This window comes from Crocuta crocuta, unplaced genomic scaffold (assembly GCF_008692635.1).
Source record: "Crocuta crocuta isolate KB4526 unplaced genomic scaffold, BGI_CrCroc_1.0 scaffold188, whole genome shotgun sequence".
In the NCBI taxonomy this organism is placed as follows: Eukaryota; Metazoa; Chordata; class Mammalia; order Carnivora; family Hyaenidae; genus Crocuta; species Crocuta crocuta.
Window position 1 is genome coordinate 82,195 of NW_027532599.1, and position 21,937 is coordinate 104,131.

Here is a 21,937-nt window from a genome sequence, read left to right on the forward strand (position 1 = left end):
AGCTGGGAGCCTCATAAAGCATTTTCGAAGTCCTAGGTGATGCATCAGGGGTATGATTTTTGTAAGACCGTGAGATGCTCCGACACCAGATCTGTACATGCTTTTAAATTAAACCAAAACTTAAAGATTCTGTATTATTTATTTCTGAATTGGCCAACTCTTAGTTCAGATTATAGCACTCAGGACATCTCTAACCCTGCCTGGGAATGTTGGGGACGGCTTCCCGGTGATCCCTGAGCCTCACGTAGGGGAGAAGCAGGCACGAGCGACGGGAAGCCCAAGAGAGCCTAGGCCGTCTGCAGGGACACCACTGTGTGCAGTTTGAGATCGAGCATCAGAGGAGATAAAGATGGAGACGTACAGAGGAGGCAGATCACAGGGAGGCTCGTGTCTCCACTGCAGGGATTTGGATTTAGAATGTTGGTGGGAAGCCACGCAGAGGGAAGAAGACACCACAAAAATGGTGGGCTTGGCCAAGTTTCTATTAGGAACATGTAGGTAGTGATGCCACAAGTATGGCCGGTGAAGACCTTTAATTCTGATTAGTGGGTGCACACTGGGGAAGAGCCCCCTCCTCGGTGACGTCATTCATGAGGCCATACCCCAGCAGAGAGCAGCCATGGGTCTGTAGGTCATTGTGCCGCCACCAGGCAGATTATGGTTGATGACCAAGTCGGAGCCACTCATAGTTTCAAAGGAAGAAGGTAGGCAGCTTAAAACTTGCGTATCTTTTTAGTGTGGTCCCGCCTGAGGATGTAAGAACCCTGCACATGTTTTTTGCCGATGCTCTTGGTTGTGTAGGAAAAGCTTTGGGGTGCCTACATGGCTCAGTTGGTTAAGCATCCAACTTCGGCTCAGGTCATGATCTCATGGTTCGTAGGTTCGAGCCCTGCATCAGGCTCCGTACTGACAGTTCAGAATCTGGAGCNTTTGTTATTGATTAAAAAAATTTTTTTTTCAATCTTTATTTTTAGAGAGCGAGCATGAGTGGGGCTCAAACTCGTGAATAGTGAGATCACAACCTGCACTGAAGTTGGACACTTAACCAACTGAGCCACCCAGCCTCCCTTGTAAAATTTTCTTTAATGTTTATTTATTTTTGACAGAGAGAGTGAGCACGAGCAGGGAAGGGGCAGAGAGAGAGGGAGACACAGAATCTGAAGCAGGCTCCAGGCTCTGTCAGCACAGAACCCTATGCGGGACTCTAACTCAGGAATCGTGAGATCATGACCTGAGCCAAAGTTGAACATTTAGCTGACTGAGCCACCCAGGCGCCCCAAATGTGCTCCTGTAAATGTGATTATGAGTCGAGGGGGGTATCACTTATAAGGTAACCGGCTAGCTTTAAAGTGTCATGGACTGTGTATAGTGGGAGCCCCCCGCCCCATCCCCTGGAGTCTGCCTTTCCACGTTTGATCCTTGCTCTACTTCTTCCCATTCCTGCCTCACAGAGCCCCATTCTTTATCTGTAAGATGGAGAAAAATGGCACTACTTCATAAGGGTTGTTGTGAAGACCAAATTCAATCATTTTAATAAAATTCTTAGCGTAACATCTAAGTGCATGTTAAGCACTACGTAATGGGTGGTTGTTTTTAAAGCACCACATACCTCTTTAAGTAGGGGGAAGAGTTTGGTAATAGCATTATATTGCATCAAAGGGACTGTCACAGAATTGTCAGGCCCATAAATATCAGGCCCACACTTTGAGTTGTTTCACAGATACTCTAAGCTTGATATCCCCAAAGGTTTTTAATAGATATTTTTACATGTTTGACTCACAGGATCAATTTCCGTTATTTTCAAAATAGACTGTCAAGCACTAAACATTTCCTATTAACGAATTGAATGCAATTTTTGAAACCTTCAGATAATGTTTGAGTCAGGGGGTTCATTTATTTAGAGTTCTTGATATTAAACAATTCTCACCTCCCAGAAGTCTTCCTACTAGTGAAGCCAGTGAAAATGAAGGTACGGAATGGAAGTTTTAGGTGTGCAAGTTTTAGGCATTTTTGTCTTTTTTTTTTTTTTTTTTTGAAACATGGGATTCCTTGAGCATGTGAACTTGCCCACAGCTGCCCTCAGCAAAATGCCGTAATTTATTGAGGAAACCTGAATTGCAAAACCTTTCTCCCCCCCACACCCCTCATCCAAAAAAAGAAAAAAAAAATCAACAGCTTGACTGAGCTTAAGTAACTGACTTTTCATAACCTTTCACGGAGCACAAAGGGCTAATCCTGAGGCTACTTGAGCCACCAATGCCGAGAGTGGTGGGGACCACCATGGAACGTGTCATTCCCTCCTCACCACACACAAAACACATTGACTGCGGCTTTATGAAGTGAAAATGCCCAAGAAAAAAGAAAATGTGAAGGAGGTGTCCGCAGTCATTTCTTTCCAGAGGGGGAGCGGGAAAGAAAAAGCTGCTGCATCTGGGTATTGAGAACAAAGCAAGCCGAAGACCAGGGCACAATAGGTTGGGTCGCGGGCTTTTATAGAAGCAAGAGAGTGGAACTGCCTTTCCTTGTGTCAGTACCACTGACCCTTGCATTGCATTGTGCGGAGATGTCAGGGAAAGTGTGTAGAAAGCATTCCAGCCTCTTTCACCCAACAATGACTTTGTCATTTTGAGATTTCTATGGTGTGTTGACCCCTTCCCCCCACTCCCGCCCTCCAATCCCCATTGGACAAAGGAGATTGTTAGTTAGGCCGCCTTGCCCTCATTTGGAAGACCTCTGTTTTACCGACTCTTTAAAAGTAAACTCCTCCATTTTCACTGAAGCACGGTTGCTTTCACGCTTTTACAATCAACGAAAAGCGTTGTAGGCAGAGCCGTTGCAAGGCTGGAATGTCCCGAGAAAATGCCAGGCCCGGAGATGATGATTCACGCAAACTGCCAAGTTAAAGTGGGTTTCCTTGTTAACAGGAGAGAGAATTGATAATACGAGTTACTGGAAATGTTTACAAACACTTGATCCTTGGGGTTGTGAGATCGGGGTGATAGGATTCACACAAGCCCACTCATACGGTTCCTTTACCTTTTTGTTGATGAAAGAAGAGATGGTNTCAGCGTAGTGACAGTTAATCACCGGGGACCCTCCCAAGCTGGCAACCAGTGTTCCAATTTGTCTGTCCCAACATGTGTGCTCCAATGATAATGTTTGTAGTTTAACAGGAAGCTAATTAAGACCTAAAAAAAAAAAATTAGGCATCTCATTTTATCACACGTGGTGGTGGTGTGCGGAACATAGAACTTCACATTATGGTGTTGTTGGATGACATCCATCGCAAACCAGCGGCCACTCATGGGGCTTTCTCGCCTTGCCACCTTGCGTCGTTAGGGATGATTAAATGGACAGTCGTTGCTAGGGAGAGGAAGATGGCTAAATATTTACTTAGTTTGAGGACCTTTAGAGTCCCCATTGGCTGTTCTTGGTTACATTCACTCAGTTCTGGCTACTTCAGGAGTTTTCTTTGTAAGATGAGCAAGAAAGGGATGGGCTGGAGAAACTTCAGGTTTAGTAAAATCTCCCACTTGCCATTTTATGTATGGATTTCTCTCTCCAATCTGATGTGAAACCTGATTAGCTATAATTTATACTATCTTCTGCTTGTGAGTTTCATGACTCACTTGTCTCTTGGAGCCCTTTCTTTGGGTTCTTTGGTTTAGTGTTCTTTGATCCTCATTGGCATTGAGTCACGAAGCAGATAAGAACATCTCTGGCATTGGAGCTAAGGGGCAGCACTGTGTGGCAGATACGCCAGACGTGGCTCAGGAATTGTGCTTTGTCTGAGGCGCAGGCTGGTTACCATTAGCCCTCGCGGGTGCCTCCCGCTTCATTCCCCACAGCGCACCCGAGGAGATCACCATGTGACATTATGGCTGTGTATTTACACGTTGCCAACACCTGCCTGAGCATGACCAAAGAAATGGGAAAGGAATTGTGGTGTCATAATCTTCTATTTAGCCTGTTGATACAATTGAGGTATAGTTTACAAACAATAAAGTACATTTTTTGGGGTCGTTTGTTGAGTTTTGATAATTGTGTGCATCCCTCTGACAACTAACTAAAATGCAATGTTGTAGAACCTTCTCATCACCTCGGAAAGTCTCTCTTGCCCTTTGGTGTTCATTTCCATACCCACACCTTTCCGGGATTTCCGATGCCATAGAATCAGTGTTTTTATTTGGGGGGGCTATGTATATATAAAAGGAATCAACATAGTACATGTTTTTCCGTGGCTGCCGCCTTTTTTTCAGCATCTTTTTGGGACTCATCCCGGTTGCATGTTGCGTGATTCATTTTTTGTTCCTGAGTGATATTCCACTGATTGAAGATTTCTCAACTCTTGTATTCCCCACATGATGAACATTTGGGTGGTTGACAGTTTTTAGCAACGAACCTTCTTGCTCAAGTGTTGATGTGGATGTGTGTTTTCATTTATTTTAGATCAAATACCTAGAAATGAAATTGCTAGGATATAAGGTAGGTGTATATTAACTTCAAAAAATTATAAAGTTTTTCAAGATGCTTGCAGCATACGCTCACCAGCAGTGTGGAGAATCTAGCTGCTGTCCTTCTTTATAAGTTAGTACTGTCAGTCTTTTTGATTTTAGCCTTTCTAGTAGAGATTGGTCCCATTGTGGTTTGAATTTGTATTTCCCTGATGCTGCATGACACTGCGCTCCTTTTCATGCATGCTTATTGGCCATTCAGAGCTCTTCTTTTTTGAAATATTCATTTAGATCGCTTGCTGATTTTTAAACCTAAAAATTTTTTTTATTGTTGATTTATAGAAGTTTATATGTATATCTTTCTTTTTTTATTTAAACAAATATTTTTAACATTTATTCATTTTTGAGAGACAGAGCACAAGCAGGGGAGGGACAGAGAGAGAGGAAGACACAGAATCCAAAGCGGGCTCCAGGCTCCGAGCTGTCAGTCCAAAGCCTGATGTGGGGCTCGAACCCATGAACCATGAGATCATAACCTGAGCCAGTTGGATGCTTAGCCGACTGAGGCACCCAGAAGCCCCTGTATGTATATGTTTCTTAATAGTAATTTTAAAAAAAAACAAATGCTAGTTTAATACTAGGCCTTTGTGAATCTTTTCTTCCAGCCTGTGGCTTGCCTCTTTTTTAATAAAGAGCAAGTTTTAATTTTGTTGAAGTCCAATGTTTGCCGCCCCCCCTCCCCCACCTCTTATAGTCCATGTTTTTTTTGTGTGTCATAAGAAGTCTTTGTGTGTCTTTATGGGGTGCGAGGGTACTTACTTGTTCTACCTCTTTACAAGTGAGGCGTCTTCTGTTACCTTTTGTGTGGAATGCAGTTCATTGTTATTACCGTTTTCCCCAGTTATTCTGTTCACATTTGTTACAGAGACTTTTTATGCATTTAACTGACTTGGCACCTTGGTTAAAAATCTTTTTGACTGTATGCGAGCGAGTCTGTGTCTCTTGATTTTGTTCCATTGATCTGTTTATCTGCCTTCACACCCACACTGCAGTCATGGTTATTCTCCATTTCAGTAAGACTTGAAACTTAGGAACTCTGTACTGCTTTTCAAGATTGTGTTGATCATACCAGATCCTTTACTTGACTATAAACATTTTAGAAGCCTTTCAATTTGTTTTTCAATAAAAGCCTGCTGGGATTTTGATATTACCTTTTAGCTGTAGATGAACTTGAAAAGTCGGTGATTCTTAACTATATTGAATCTTTCTGTTATGAATGTGGTCTATCTCTCTACCTATTCAGGTCTTCTTTAATTTTAGCAGTGTTTTGTAGTTTTTTTGTATAAATATTTGGCACTCCTTTGGTTAAATATATTCCCTGAGTTTTCATGTTTTTTAATTCTGTTTATGAGATTCTTTTTAATATCATTTTCCAGTTGCTTGTTGCTAGTATAAAGAAATACAGTTGATTTATGTATAATGACATTGTGTATTTGAACTTGTGAACTCATTTTGCATTTCCTGGAGTTGGTGGGGTTTTTTTTTTTTTTTTTTTTAGCTCTGTAGAATTTTCTACATACATAGTCATGTCAGCTGTTCATAATGATAGTTATACTTCTTAATTTAGAATATATGAATTATGTTATCTTTTCTTAAAGGGCTAGAGTTTCCAGTACAGGGTTGAATAGAAATGATGAGAGGGGCACCTGGATGGCTCAGTTGGTTAAGCATCTGACTTCGGCTCAGGTCATGATCTCACCATCTGTGAGTTCGAGCCCCACGTCTGTGCTGACAGCCCAGAGCCTAGAGCCTGCTTCGGATTCTGTGTCTCCCTCTCTCTCTGCCCCTTCCCCGATCACATTCTGTCTCTCTCTCAAAAATAAATAAACTACTAAAATTTTTTTTTAAAAAACGATGAGATAAGATATACTCTTGGGATGTCCGGGTGACTCAGTGGGCTGAGTATCCAACTCTTGATTTCAGCTCAGGTCATGATCTCACAGTTAATGAGTTCAGGCCCCACATTAGGCTCTGTGCTGATAGCTAAGAGCCTGGAGCCTGCTCCAGATTCTGTGTCTCTTTCTCTCTCTGTCCATCCCCTGCTCATTCTCTCTCTCTCTCTCTCTTAAAAATAAGTAAACATTTAAAAACATTAAGAAAATTTTAGATGTTTATCATATGCTCTCTTTAGTGCCTGTGCTGTGTTAACCCCTTTTAACTCATAATAATGGTAGTTTTTCCTCTCTTCTTCATCAGTCTTGGTAGGAGTTTGTTAATTTCATTGGCGCTTTGAAAGAATCAAACTTTGGATCTGTTGATATTTCTCCTTGGAAGTTGGTTTTCTGTCTCATTAATGTTTACCATTCTCTTTTCATTTTTCTATATACTTCAGTTTAATATGTTGGGGTTTTTTTAAGATGTATTTTTAAATCCTTGACTTTAAGCCTTTCTTCCCTTTTTTCCTTAATGAGGTTTTATGTTTTTAGAGCAGCTTTAGGTTTGCAGCAAATTACAAGAGGAAAGTAGAGATTTCCCATGTATCCCCTGTAGTCCTGTCTTTTAAAACAAAAAATTAAAGGTAAAAATTTACCTCTAAACACAGCTTTAGTTGCAGACCTCAAATTTTAATATTAGCAGATTTTTATTTTATGTCAAGATACTTTCTAATTTTATTGTAATTTCTTTGAACTAGAGGTTAGAGAAGTATATTACTAAATTTCCAAATGTTTAGTGATGTTCTGGTTACCTTTTGGTTATGGGTTTTTGTGGGGGCTTTTTGTTTGTTTTGTTTTTTCTTAAATCCACTTAGGTCAAAATGTATTCTGTATAATTTCTGGCCCTTGAAGTTTGTTGATACTTGCTTTATAGCATAGTGTATATTCAGTTGAAAAGGATATATTATGCAGTTATTGGCTGTAGTATTATGTATTTCCTAATTAGGTCGTGTTTGTTCATTGTGTTTTTATATCTTCTGTATTTTTATTTTTGTCTTCTTGTCTATCAGTTATTGAGATAAGTGGGTTAAACCTCCCCCCCTCCCCCCCGCTGTGATTATGGATTTGTCTATTTCTCCTAGGTTCTTTTAGATTTTGCTTTAAACATTTTGGAGCTGTGTTATTAAGTTTATATACATTTAGATTTTTTAAATATCTTATGGATAAATTGACCAATTCTTCTTTTGGAATGTTTTCCTTTATTTTTAGGAATGCTTCCTAACTTAAAAGCTTCTGTTTAGTGTGGTATAGATATACTCCAGCTTTCTTTGGGTTAGTGTTTTCATAGGGTACCCTTTTCCAACCTTGTTTAATTTTTAAGGTGTGCCTTTTAAAAGTAGCATATAGATGGACTCCAGCCTTGAATTTCAAAATAAGCTCTAACAACACTGAGGAAAGGTAGAAGGGAAGCTATTGATCTATGAGATATGCTGAACGTAAAAGAAAGGGAAGAAATGCTGTGTTTCCCCGATGATTTCTGTTGTGTTGGCTAACACACTGTAAGCCTAACACCACCATCCACTCTTCAGTGGAATTAGCAATGACTCAGGACTAAGGGCTAACCGAAGGATACAGTTCCCAGAGCTGGTGTGGATATAAAAAGATCCGAGGCCAGCACATGGAGGGTGAAAAGAGTGGTTAGTGTATCTCAGGGAAAGGACAAGTTTCAAAAAGCTTAAGCTTCTTAAACAATTTTTAAAAAATGTTTGTTTACTTTTAAGAGAGAAAGAGAGCACGAGCAGGGGAGGGGCAAAGAGAGAGGGAGACACAGAATCTGAAGCAGGCTCCAGGCTCTGAGCTGTCGACTCAGAGCCCAACGCAGGGCTTGAACTCATGAACTATGAGATCATGACCTGAGCTCAAGTCGGACGCTTAACTAACTGGTCCACCCCGGCATCCCCGAAAAGTTTAATCTTAAAGAGAATTTGTATAGATATCTTCATATAAATAAGACACACCAACATTCCAGAAAGTTCTGATACAACAAAGCCAGCTGAGTTGGGTGAAGTCAAGAGACGGGTGACAAAGAAGGGATCTGGGAGCCAGAGCTGATGTCTGAACTCCCTGAGACATGCCAGGTGCCTTATCAGCATGTCGCTTAAGACTAGCCGTAGGTCAGTGTTAAGGTTTAGGAACTTACATTTAAGAGCCTTCCATATTTTCCTCTTTGCTTTTATTTATCCTGTAATTGAAGAGTAACGAGTATGTGATGGGAATTACATTTAGTTCTTAATACTTTTGAGTTTTGTATAGCCTCTTCAAAATTTTACTGCCTCCACCAGCATCTTGTATTAGCCAGCAGCACAAGCTATGTGATAGTCATTTCATTGAAAGGTTATTTTTTTTTATCTCCTATGTTTCCAGAATAAATAGGTAGAAGAATCTCTCCTACACCCACATCAGTAAACAGCTTACTGATTAAAAACTAGGCATCATTTTTTTCCTGTCTCTAAATCAGAAGAAAATCTTGCCGTGTTTTCTTGCCAAGAAGTGAATCTTGCTTTGTTTATTGCACGTAAGCCGTATCTCCTGTGAAATCAGTAATCGTTTAAGGCAATCTGGACGATTTGTACTTATCAGAACTTGGAACAGAATTTTTGAGAGTCTGACTGACAGCAGAATTCAAAGCTTTGAAATTCCTTTGAGGTGCTAGCAGTTTTAATGATCCTGATTTTATTTTTTAATACTGTAAACAAATAATAAAAGTACTGTCTACTAAGTGGCCTTATGATTAAATACACGTTTCGCTTTGTGCCAAATAGAAGTCTGAGCGCAAGCACGAGTTCAAATAAGAATGGGGTGAGCCAGAAGTATGGATGACATATTTATTTGCATAAAATAAGAAGAATACATTTTTACTGCTGTTTATAGAAAACATGTTCCTTGGCACAAGCTTCACAAAGACTGGCAGGAACAGAATCCCATGGAATTAAGTTTAAAGTAAATTGTGGGTAGATACCTAGGAATTCCTACAGGGCTCTAAGCATTTGGGTAGTTAAATGCTAAACAGACAAAGCAGTCCTCCATTTAATACTCTCTGCAAAAGAAATATGTTAAAATCTCTTAAGGGATACAGTATTCATTCTAGAGGAAGACACGACCTGGGGAGATGCTTTGTTTTCACCACCGTCCCAGTGTAAATATGAAGCATGTAGAATCGTCTCATTTAGGGTCATCGTCTCATTTAGGGTCTTTGGGTTTCGTATTTTCATTAAAGTTAAATTTGGTTCTTCCCCCCGTTCCCCCAAATCAGTTTGCTTCCTGGGCTTTAACTTCATCCTTTGAAACTTCTTTGTTTAAACGGTATCTCTTAAATCAGCATGTGTTTGTGTGTTCTCTTAGCAGACATTTTACGGACCTTTTTAATGATCAGGTCTGCTCTGTGAACCGAGCAGGCTTTTATTTCCACAGGAGCTGGGAATCTAGGACCGAACACCTCATGGAAGAGACTAGATACAACCACAAGAAACCCAACCAAACTAGAAAATGCAAGTGAAAGGGAAAACATAAAATAGGAGTGCATTTAGGTGTAAAGTGTTTGAAGTATGAATCTTGATATGGGGTGCAGTGTCGTGCAGAGATTGTAGGAATAGTCTTGGGGACACAGTGACTCTGAATTATCTAACTTAGGGCAAATCATTAAACCTCTCTGAGCATCTGCGAGCATCAGCTTCGTTCTTTCAATTTTTAAAAAATATTTATTTATTTTTGGGAGAGAGAGAGAGAGCATGAGCAAGGGAAGGGCAGAGAGACAGGGAGACAAGAATCCAAAGCAGGTTCAACTCCTGCTCAAACTCCTGAACCAAGATGTCATGACCTGAGCAGAAGTATGATACTCAACTGACTGAGGCACCCAGGCACCCCACATGAGCTCCGTTCTTTGTGCATGGAGGTGATAATCTCTCCCACTCAGATTAAAGTGAGGATGGAATTATATAAAGCATGTGAAATACTGAAGAGGTAGGACACACGGCAGACCTCACGAGATGCTGTCCATTATTGGTATTGGGGAGGGGAAGGCAATTGTATCTGTCTGGTTGTGAACGAGATACGGAGGTATTCTTCAGTATAACAAGGGAATTTGCCGGAGGTGCTCGCAACCAAGCAATGGGGTTTTTCTCAACATTTGTAACTGGGAGGTTTTCAAACAAAGCAGTTAACATTTTTCATAAGAATTATTTTCTTTTATGGCTTTTGTAAACCACATTAACAATTCATTTAGATGTCCATGTAGTTTAATCAGAAAGAGCGGCTCACAGGACACCTTCCTTTCTAAGGAAGAGAGGTACTCCTTAGGCATCCTTCCCACAGGTGATGGTGACCGGGTCCTGCTTACTTACCAGGAAGGCCAACCTGGAGTGGACACAACTGAATTTCCTGGGATTCACTAGTGCACAAAATCTAGCTTTCATATTTCCCTTGATATCGACGCCAGCTCCTGATGCATGAAATAGAAAATGTCAAGGTGGACTTCGTCTTTGTCCCTACTGGGTATTCTGGTGTTTGGTTTGGTTGATTCGGAGGCCCAACACGGTGTTCCTTACTCTCCCAGAAGTGCTGAGCAATTTCAGAGCAGGAAGTCTTCACTAAGAAGTGAGGCTTGAAACAGTGAAAGAGTCCACAATAAGAAAAGAAACATCTCAAAAAATGTTGAGTTGCTTCCATTATCTTGAGGCCATCAATCTTTGGGACACTCACAGGTGGGCCGAAAATGGAGAGGACAGAAAATACATTAGACATGAGATCTATCGGTCATCTTATATTCAAGCAAAATAGACCTCAGATATGATGGCCATAGAAGAGCCACCACCACATTGGTACATGTGACATCATCACCACATCCAGCAAACAATAACACCTGGTCCACTGTGTTCCTGCACAGTCCTAAGCTGTGCCAGTGGTTAGAATGAGACATGTCTCAGGCTCCAGCTTCCATGATATTTTAAGAGTCTTTGGGCCCATAAGTCTGGTAATGCACTGTTTCTTCTCTTTTGGCTGTTGGCCTTTAGAGCACACTCTAGACAGTAATAATAATGGTACTTAGGGCTTCTTTTTGTTAAGCGTGGACTGCTAAGCGCATTATACAATTATTTAATTCGTACTACCTTCCAACATGCTTTTGTGTTGGTGGGTAGCCCAGTTTTCACTAAGACAAAATGGTAGACTGTGTTCCCTTCCTATTAATATTCAAGAGGGTTGGTCGTAGACCCTGTCGGATAGCACAGTGCTAGGCTGATGCAATTCCCCTCCAGGTCTAGGTTGACGTTCTCTGTAAGCTGCAGAATTACTTCCGATTACGAAAAATCAACACGTTCTCTCAAGTGAAGGGCTTTTATCCAAGGACTGTTTGTATTTGTTTATGTGGGTTTATAGATTTTGGATTGACTTCCTAACAGGTATGTTCCAATTGGGATGCAAGCATATCAAAAAAACCCGATTACCCTTAGATCTTGGGTGTCAAGGCTTGGGTCAGGTTCTTCTGGGTCAACATGTTTCTTGCTGTATATTTATATCATTGTGTCTTTGTGCCTTAGTGCAACAGAGGTACAGAAGCATTGGCTGTGGGGGTGGATCATCCAGTATGGGCTTGGAATCCAGTCATTTGGGCAGAGTCGTGTACATACTTTGGAATTCCTGAGAATGTGAAAGCAAGAAATGAGATTGGCTTTAAGGAGAGGGTGGGTGTTTGTTTTGTACCAGCATCTTGTGTATCCCCTTTCAGAATATTAGCTCCTTTGCTTACTGCTTTTGTCCTTGCCAACTTCCATAAAGATTTGGCTGTCATGGGTGCCTGGCTGACTCAGTTGGTAGAACATGCGACTCTTGGTCTTGGGTTTGTGAATTTGAGCACCATGTTGGGCACAGAGATTACTTAAAAAAAAAAAAAAAAAGTTTTCTGACAGAAAAAGATTCATATATATGTGATGTGTATATTATATATATAAATATATATATATATGAATACGTATAAATGTAAACTCAAACATTGTGTATGTTTTTATAGCACAGTAAGTATAACATCTAATTCACTGTGGAGCTGGCCATAGATGACCTGCAAGTAATTGAAAGTGTCTTTGAATTGCTTCAGAATTTGGGGGCATCAAATCTGGAAGGCATACCTAACTTGGGAGTTTCTGAGAGCAGCAGTTACAGGCCTTTAATGGGCACCCACGGAAAGAGAGCATTGGCATCGCTCCAGCGGAGCCCCGTGTTTTGAACTCACCTCTGGTGCCTAGGTAAACTGCTGGGCCGGGTTAGCCACAGCAGGCCCCCACCTCAGGGAGAGCCAGGTCATTGAAACTGGGGAATATTGTTCAATCGAGTGATGTTAGTCTGCTCAAAAATTGTAAATTTGAATATTTTCATAATCAACACTTCAGATTTTTTTTCTTGACAACAGTGGTAAGCCTAGTGATCACTTAAGACCAGACATAGAAAGGTCTAGAAAGACCCTTCCTCATGTGCACAAAGGAAGAATCTTGGCTTCCTAATTAGTATAGAAGGGGGGGATGCATCAGTTAATCCAGCAGCTGTGAGAAGTTGGTCAGCTGTAGATATTAAAGGACAGAGGTGCATAGCCCTGCTCGCTCCGCTTACTATTGGACTTGGTTCCCTCCGAACACTATGCGTCTTCACCCTGGCTTTTGTATGCACACCGCAGTAGAGACTGGGGGAAACAGCACACGGGGCTACATCAGAATAATGCAGTTTGAGTCACTGGGGCTCCTGCCCACAGATTCACAGGTCTAGAAGTTTCCTCCTTCCTCCACTCTTCTCCTGCCTGCAGGAGGCACCTTTCCCTGCACAGGCACTGCTCCCGGCTTTCTCCATAACACAGTGACTTCCTCGGAGAACTTGGGGCCGCCCCTGAACCTCCCGCTTTCACAGTCCTGACCCGTCAGTGGAAACGACAGTTCCTGCTTTGCTCACTCACCAGCCGGTTGTTTTGATGGTGCTCTGAGAAAACGGGCTTGGGAGAGCTGTGAGGTCATGACATGGGTCTCCCTTAGGCGTCACCCAGCTAATCCTTCCCTTGGAGAGGCGCCCGCTGCCCGCTGCCCTGGCTGGCACAGTGCGGCAGGCGCTGGGTAGGCGCCTTCCAAGAGGGCACAGAACAACCTATGTTAACCTGGGCAGGCACCTTGACCTCTGCAGCCCAGCTTCCTCTTGGACAATATTCCCAGCAGCTGTGATTACTACTGCAAGTTATTCGATGCCACTCTTTCTGTTTGTCAAACCAGCCTATGAAATTGGGTTGTAAGTTTCAGAACCTTCTAGAAAGTGTTCATGTATTCTTCCCTGTGTTTCCATGGCCCCTGGTGCCTCATGCATATAGTCCTGGGTTTGTATCCATCTGAATTCACAAACTTTGGAGTTCGCATGTCATGTGAATGTGCTCATTCCCACCATTCAGTGATCCCGCTGTCCCATCAGGCAGATGCGAACAATATGTTGATTGCATTCATGTCACCTGAAGTTGTACACCATAAGATCATACTTCCCTGGTAAAGATGGATACTTAAATCAACAACATCATCCAGGTGACTTGGGTTTCTATTCCGCCTGCTCTTTTTCAACCAGTATCATTTCCTAACATAAAATCCCCTCACGAGACGAAGTCATGATTGAACGTTCATAGAACTCAGCACAGATCCTTTGTGCGGCCCATACCTGACACAGGGCACCTGCTGCTGTTATCATCATCAGCCTTTGAAATGGATATTTCAAGTATATACTCTAATGATCGAAAACTTCCTGTCCAGATGCTAGAATTTATTGTTGTTTGGGCTGTAAAACATTTTTGTCATATTTTTTATTTGAAATATTTATTTTAGAAATAGCATAGCCTGGCCTGTAAAGATGGGGGCATCGAGACAGACTGATCCTTTTTAAAATCGAAGTATAGTTGACACACAAGGTTACATGAGTCTCATGCATACAACATAGTGATTCTGCCACTCTGTACTTAACGCTGTGCTCATGACATGTGTGGCTACCAATTGTCACCATGCAACACAGTTGAGTCACAATACCATTGACTGTATTCCCTATGCTGTACCTTTCATCCCCATGACTTACTTGTCCCATAACTGGCAGCCTGTCTCTCCCACTCCCCTTCCCCCAATTTGCCCATCCCTCAACCCCCTCCCCCTTGGCAACCATCAGTTCTGCATTTATGGGTCTGTTTCTGCTCTTTGTTTGTTTGTTTTTGGATTCTATATATAAGTGAAATCATATGGTATTTGTTTCTGTCTGACTTTATTTCACCCAGTGTAATAGCCTCTAGGTTTATTCATGTTGTCTCAAATGGCAAGATCTCATTCTTTTTATTCAGTTATCTATTGACGGATGCTTGGGTTGCTTCCATATTTTGGCTGTTGTAAATAATGCTGCAGTAAACATAGGTGTGCACATACCTTCTCAGACTAGTGTTTTCCTTTTCTTTGGGTAAATACCCAGTAGCAGTATTGCTAAATCACGTGGTATTTCTAATTTTTTGTGGAACCTGCATGCTGTCTTCCTCAGTGGCTGTACCAATTTACATTCCCACCGATGGTGCATGAGAGCTCTCCGTTCTCCACAGCCTTGCCAATACTTGTTGCCAAGTACAATACTTGTCTTACTGGTACTAGCCATTCTGTAGTTGAAGATGATCTCTCACTGTGGGTTTTGATTCGCATTTCCCTGATGATGAGTGATGTCAAGCATCTTTTCATGTGTCTGTTGGCCCAGATGATAACACTTAAAAAAAAGAAAAAGATTTGTGTTTCCTTATTTTCTTTTTTTTAAATAATTTTTTAATGTTTTTTAAAATTTATTTCTGAGAGAGAGACAGACAGACAGCGTGAGCAGGGGAGGGTCAGAGAGAGAGGGAGACCACAGAATCTGAAACAGGCTCCAGGCTCTGAGCTGGCTGTCAGCACAGAGCCTGACACGGGGCTCGAACCCATGAACTGTGAGATCATGACCTGAGCCACAGTCAGACGCTTAACTGACTGAGCTACCCAGGCGCCCCTGTATTTTCTCTTCTTTTGTCTGTCCTTTATTGGGCATGCTGATGAACTCTGAACTTTCTTAAGTAAGGTCTTTAAAGGAAAAAATTCAAGACAAATGAGGGGGCTCAAATAAGTCAAGAACTTTTTTTCCGAAGGATAAAAAGTTGGCGTTATATTGAGGGCAAGCTTCAGTAGATCATAGTGGCTGATGGTTGGAGCATGCTTCCATGACTTAGGCTTTTCAGTCTTGATCAAGTTGCTTTTCTCCTGCCTGGGCGTCAGAGTCTCCATCTGCAAAATGAGATAATGCTAGTATTCGATAGGGTCACTCTGAGGATTAATGAGTAAAAACTCGCAAAGTACCTAATGGGTAGCATCGTACACAGAGAGCACTCAGTAAATGTTAGCTGTGGATAGAGGCCAAGAAAGAGGAATCCTCACTTTCAAAGGCAAACACTTAAATTCCTCCCTCCTTTTCTGACCACTGAATTTGTAATTAACCACTTCTTCATCCCTACGTGTATAGTTGAACCTTCTGGATTTCTCATCTACGATTCCCACTTGCTCATTTCCCTGGTAATATCCACTGACTCATGATAGCTTGAGATTCAAGTCCTGCACTCTCTGAGTCTCAAACTTTCTCATCTGTTAAATAGGGAAGATTATAAGGGCTACTGAGTGTATCAAAAGAATTAATATCTAGAAAATTCTTGTTGTCTTTGGCACATCCCGAAGATGGCAATAAGTATCATCAGAACCACTTGCAAAATTCTGTTGTATCATTGGATGGGAAATGATGCCCTGCTGTTCCAACAATTCTTTGGAAGAAAGGAGGCAAATCCTAACAAAACAACCCTTTAAAGTCTGTGTTGGAAGAGAATTCTTGATGATAAGGCCTTTTTATCTCTTTTCTCTGTTTCAGACATTTCTACAAGTCGTCGGTGTGGTAGGCGTGGCAGTGGCGGTGATTCCTTGGATTGCGATACCTCTGATTCCCCTTGGCATCATTTTCTTTGTTCTTCGGCGATACTTCTTAGAAACCTCGAGGGATGTCAAACGCCTGGAATCTACAAGTGAGTCAGAGGCTCTTGGGCTGCGATGGAAACGTGGGCCCACTGCCATTTATGCTGTCATTAGGGAGACCTCCGAAATGATGCAGACTCTGTCTTCCATAATTTTTCCCAAGTTCACATTAAGTAATTGAGTATTATGGCTACTGTGAGTCAGAGTGGCTCCGAAGGCACATGGAGCTGGTAGCCTTCCAGGTCTAGCTATGCAGGGAAGCACAAGGAGGGGACAGTAACACTCCCCTGGAATGTGAGCACTGTGAGGACAGGGACCATTTCTGTCTTATTTAGGACATGCCTCCTAACAGAGCAGGCACTCAGGAAATCTTTTGGAAATACAGAAGGAAACTAATGGAATTTTTCTTTTCCCAAAGGTTCTGGAAATGACAAAGAAAGGGAAAGATTAGGGAAAGGAGCAGAGGTGTCAGGAAATATACTCGTCCATCAGAAGTGATACATTTGAAAAACAGATTACAGGGCACCTGGGTGGCTCAGTTCGTTAAGCGCCCGACTTCAGCTCAGGTCACGATTTCTCGGTTCATAGGTTGGAGCCCCATGTAGGGCTCTATGCTGAGAGCTCAGATCCTGGAGCATGCTTCAGATGCTGTGTCTCCCTCTCTCTCTGCCCCTCCCCCGCTCACGCTCTGTCTCTCAAAAATGAATAAATGTTAAAAAAAATTAAAAATAGATTACTATCACATACTCAACAAATGGCAAATAAGGTGCAATTGGTAAATGTTTTGAAAGGATAAGCACTACTATGTTTAGTTTTATTCTTTATTATCACCATTGTTTGCTGTCAGGCCGTACTGTTTGAAGCTCCCCCCCCCCCCCCCCNAAATGGATCCTGGATGTAATTCCCTTAGGAGGACCCGGGCGAGGGTTCTATTCAGTATGCATTTAGTTTGTTTTCCATTCAGCATCCTGGTTTTGGAATAATGGGAAAACCTGGGTAATCACAGAAGATAAAGTAATTCAAGAGCTTATCTCATTAATGCACTAATGTATGTATGTATGTCATATTGGTAAAACAAATCATAAGGAGAGTCGATTGTTATATTTAAAAAAAGAGAAAAGGAATAAAGATGATAGCCCAAACATAAAGAAGGAAGATATTTGTATCAGAAAGTGCAACCCTATGAGTAGTTACTGCAAATTAATACCAGCTTAGCTTCCTGCAAGCCAGGCTGAGAGAAAACCTATTGGGTCTCACAGTTGTCCGGAAAAATACAGAAATACAAATTCATCAGGACACAGGAGTTTTTGTTTTTTTGTTATGGCATGTGTGTGTTTCTTTTTTTTTTTTAATTTACATTAGAGACAGAGTGCAAGTGGGGGAGGGACAGAGAAAGAGGGAGACACAGAATCCGAAACAGGCTCCAGGCTCTGAGCTGTCAGCACAGAGCCCGACGGGGGGCTCAAACCCTTGAGTGGTCAGATCATGATCTGAGCCGAAGTCGGACGCTTAACTGACTGAGCCCCCCAGGCGCCCCATGTGTTTCTTTTTTAAGAATAGATTTTTGAGAGGTATTTGTCATAAGCATTTGCATAAAGGATAATGGGCATTGATTTCATAAAAGCTATAGAAAAACTTTCCGGTCGTCCTGTCCGAGAACCAGCTGACCTACTGTGAGGCATTGCCTTGGGGAGGCGGGCAGTGTGACCCAGCGTGTGGGCCATCCTGTCACCGAGGCGGGGCTTGGAGAAGGCGGAGGAATAAGGGAGGAACTCCAGCCCGTCTTTTGTGGAGACAGCAAGGCCCCAGACACCTTCTGAGTGGAGGCTGCTCACAAAACGGAGTCTGTCATCTTCAGGCTTGTTGCAGAGGAGGTCTCTCTCTGGTTTATTCAAATGAGGTCTCTGGAGTAAGACAGAGATTTTTGCCCAGGACAAGGGCCACTGCCCATCCATGCGGAAGTGGAGAGGAAGGGGGGGGCCTCCTGAGGCTTTTTTCAAGAAATAATACAGGGTTTTCCCAGTGCTTAATCTGGGAACAGAGATGCTGAGAACTTTGGCGTGACCCTAGGATGTTTGGGAATATTGTGGAACATTCCTGCACCCCAGTAGGCTGTGACCACATACAGATTCTCCTTCGTCCTCACTCCCAGGTAACCAAGTGTGGTGGCCCGTTGATTAGAACTTCTCTTGTCATCTGTCTGGCTTTGGGCCCGTGTCACAAATAGCAATTCCCTTATTTTCTCTAAGCAGTAAATGATTGTGTTTCTTGAGGCCATCGCTGGGGCCACCAGCAAAAAGGCAGGGGAGGGTAGCTGATTGCTCTGGCTGCAAGGCACAAATCTGCTCATCCTTGCGCTTTGAAAGGACTATGAAGGTCCCGAGGATCATTTTCAGCTCCTACTGCCTAGCTGCCTCTGAGACCTCAGGCAGGCCTACATTTAAACCATCTAACTGACAAATACGCAGCTAACTGTAATGATTTTCCATTTTTGCAGAAGTGAGCCCGCTAGCATCATTCGGGCATAGATAAGCACATAAAACCAAGATCTGCTCCATCCTTTGGCGTTTGGCAATGCCTGAGTTATGCAGCCACACCCAGATCCCATGTGTGAGGGTACTGTGATCAGTTAGCAATGTCTGTCATGGGCGTCACTGGGGAGAGTTAAATGTGTGCGGGTGTTTCAGACCATTGACTGACTCTCAAATCTGCTGTTGTAAGTTCTCATGCTGGGTTTCCAGTGATGCCGTTCAACTGAAGGTGCTTAATAAGCTGTACAGTAATGGATATTCACTAAGTTTGATTTTGGGTTTTTGCTTTTTTAGTGTTTCTTTTTGAGAGAGAATCCCAAGTAGGCTCCACACTTTGTCAGCACAGAGCCTGAGATCATGGCCTGAGCTCAAATCAAGAGCTGGACACGTAACTGTCTGAGCCAGCCAGGCACCCTGATTTTGGGGTTTTCTAACCATAAACTACAAAGTCGAGGAAAATGCATTTAGTCACACATTGGGATCTTTAACCTGATTATTTTCCACCTGAGACACTGTGGCAGTGATTAAAAGCACAGCCTTGGGAATAAGAGTTGGGTCTGACCCCCCAGTTCTACGACTTGGGTTAATTTGCTTCATCTTGGCCATTGCTCTTAATCCCCTGCCTGTTTTTCCCTGGAAGCTCCAGTAACACCTGCCCTGTGGGACTCTCGCAAGGATCTTGTGATTGATGCCTATAAAGTGCTTCCTGGCCACTCGGAAATGTGCTAGAACCTTGAACGTGAAGGAATTAAGAACACAACCAGTGGGCCTCACATAATGTAAATGATGACCTATAGCACAGCTGTCAGGTTGTTGGGCCAGCTCCCCGCCTTCTCCCTCTTAGAGGGGGGTATGTCCCCAAGATCCTCAGGGTCCTAGGACACACAGCCGTCAGTCTTGTGTCAGTTTTGTGAACGTAGGGTTGCATGTGGCTGTGACTACTGGCTGATGCCATGGGTGCTCTAGAAATCTATCTACCTCAGGATAGCCAGCTCGATCACTGTGGGTGACAAGGCATAACATTGGGCAAGAGAACATACCGGGGCCTTGGCCCTCTGTCTCTCTCTGTGCCAGTTAATTTCCTTTGCACACCCTCCAGCTCACTCCCCCTGGCATCCTGCTCAGTCCTGAGGAGGATTTGAGAGAGACAGGACAGCTTTCCTCAGGGCAGATTCCTGCTGTAGCACCGGGACTCTTGGGTCTGAGGTAGTCGGCGGTGGGTTCTCTGGGTTCACTGGTTTTCAAAGCTGACTCGACCCCTGATTTCCGAAGTCAACCCCGCCCTGAAACCCTGCTAGAGAAAATCAACTGCGACCTTGATCTCCTGACTTGGAAAGCTGGTGAGGATGGCCACGCTGACGTGTTTCATTCCGGAACTCTCCCTGAGAGAGCAGCCACGTCTCCTTCCTTCTTAGAAATGTTGTCTGTGGTAAAACTGGTTATGTCACACCATTTGCTCAAGACATAAGAACATGGTTCTAGTGAGTTCTCTGTGCTTTCTGGAGCTGGACTCTAAGTACTTTCTTGATAGGAACTCAGGATTTCTGCTGAGACATCCTGGTAAGCACCCTGCTTCCACGTTGACTATGTCTTCGGGGACATGTCCTAAGAAGTGCAAAACAGGCCTGTTCAGAGCTTGCAGCGTTTCCTATTTGGGGCATGAACTCGGTCCCCTTATGTTCATATTACTGCCTTAAAAGTATGAACTTGAAGCTAAAGTGAATAAAGGCTAAAGATGACTCATTAGAAAGGGAAAGAGTGGTGTGAGGGCAAGGTCACAAACATACACCCGGCCTGTCAAAACCACCACCGAATCACTTAAGGCTCTTTGCTGGAAGTAGATATGGGGGTAAATGTTAGGTCATGCCTCCATTCAGAGAAGGTCTTTTTCCTTGAAGTAGCGTCACAGGCAAGGGCCATTGACAGTTAATGTCCTCAGTCAGGTGTGTCAGGAGGACGGCCCACCGTGGAGTGGGGGGTCAGCAGGCCGCAGCCCAGGGCGTCCTTTCCTCTCTGAGCCCCACTCGTACGTGGAGAAGCCTGCCTCTTCCTTGCCTGAGAAGCCGTGGACACTAAGCTCTAAGAGGAGGTTCTGTGTCCACACATTTGTACCAAGCACACCCCCCACCCCCCATACATGCAGGGCCCGTGTGCACCGAGGTACTGACTGAACTCTCACACACTGACGGGCGTTCAAATGCCAGGCTGAGGAGTCGGGCTCTAAAACAAGTTTGAGTTTTTCTCCGAATTGTTTCTCTCCCTTATTTTATAAAACTTCTGCAGCCTCTCAGCCCTTCCCCTGAACACCCACGTGTTTCACCAACAAGCTTTCTCTAGGAAATGCGCAGGAAATAAAGTGGTAAGTCAAATATTACCTGCTGATACAGCGCAAATTGTTACTCATCCCGGACAGAGGTCCCAGACTCGCAGTCCTGCCCCTGACAGCTGTTGGTCATGGCCTCCCCACTTATGGTGGGGAATGCAGACCTAAGGGACCCCCCACCGTCCCCCCTGCCTAGCAGCCTTCAGTGCCCCTGTTCCCTGGTGAGCCGGAACCAGCGCCTGGTGCTCACGCATGCTGTGCTCTTAGAGGAGACGGCAGGGAAGTGGGAAGGCTGGTCCCAACCCAGCATGAAGTTACTCAACAGAGAATGGCCGCTAAGGTCACTGTCAGATTCCGAAAGAGTCATGTCAGTGTCACCCAGTGACTTCCACAGGGCAGTGGCCCCCAGCCAGAGGCAAAGCTATTCAAAGACCCCGGCTGCACAGGCCCCCTGGGCACAAGGGCACCGCGGTACTCGGGTTCTCCGTCACCCAGAAAGAGACTCTGGACGCGGGAGCAGGACTGGCCATTGACCGTGCTTCTCACCGACCGGTTACAGTTTCAGGGTGTACTGACTTGACCTCAGCCCTTCGTAGTCACAGGTGGAGACGGACCC

The 21,937-nt window shown here is 43.4% G+C and overlaps 1 protein-coding gene across 1 annotated transcript in view; it reads left to right on the forward strand.

Annotated features, from left to right (window-relative positions):
* The window catches only part of LOC144244759 (ATP-binding cassette sub-family C member 4-like), a 156,432-nt gene that overhangs the window by 79,671 nt on the left and 54,824 nt on the right, over positions 1–21,937 (forward strand). Inside the window, exon 12 of the mRNA XM_077780094.1 lies at positions 16,367–16,517. Within this exon, the coding sequence (XP_077636220.1) occupies positions 16,367–16,517 (151 nt within the window). The remainder of the gene's footprint in view (positions 1–16,366; positions 16,518–21,937) is intronic.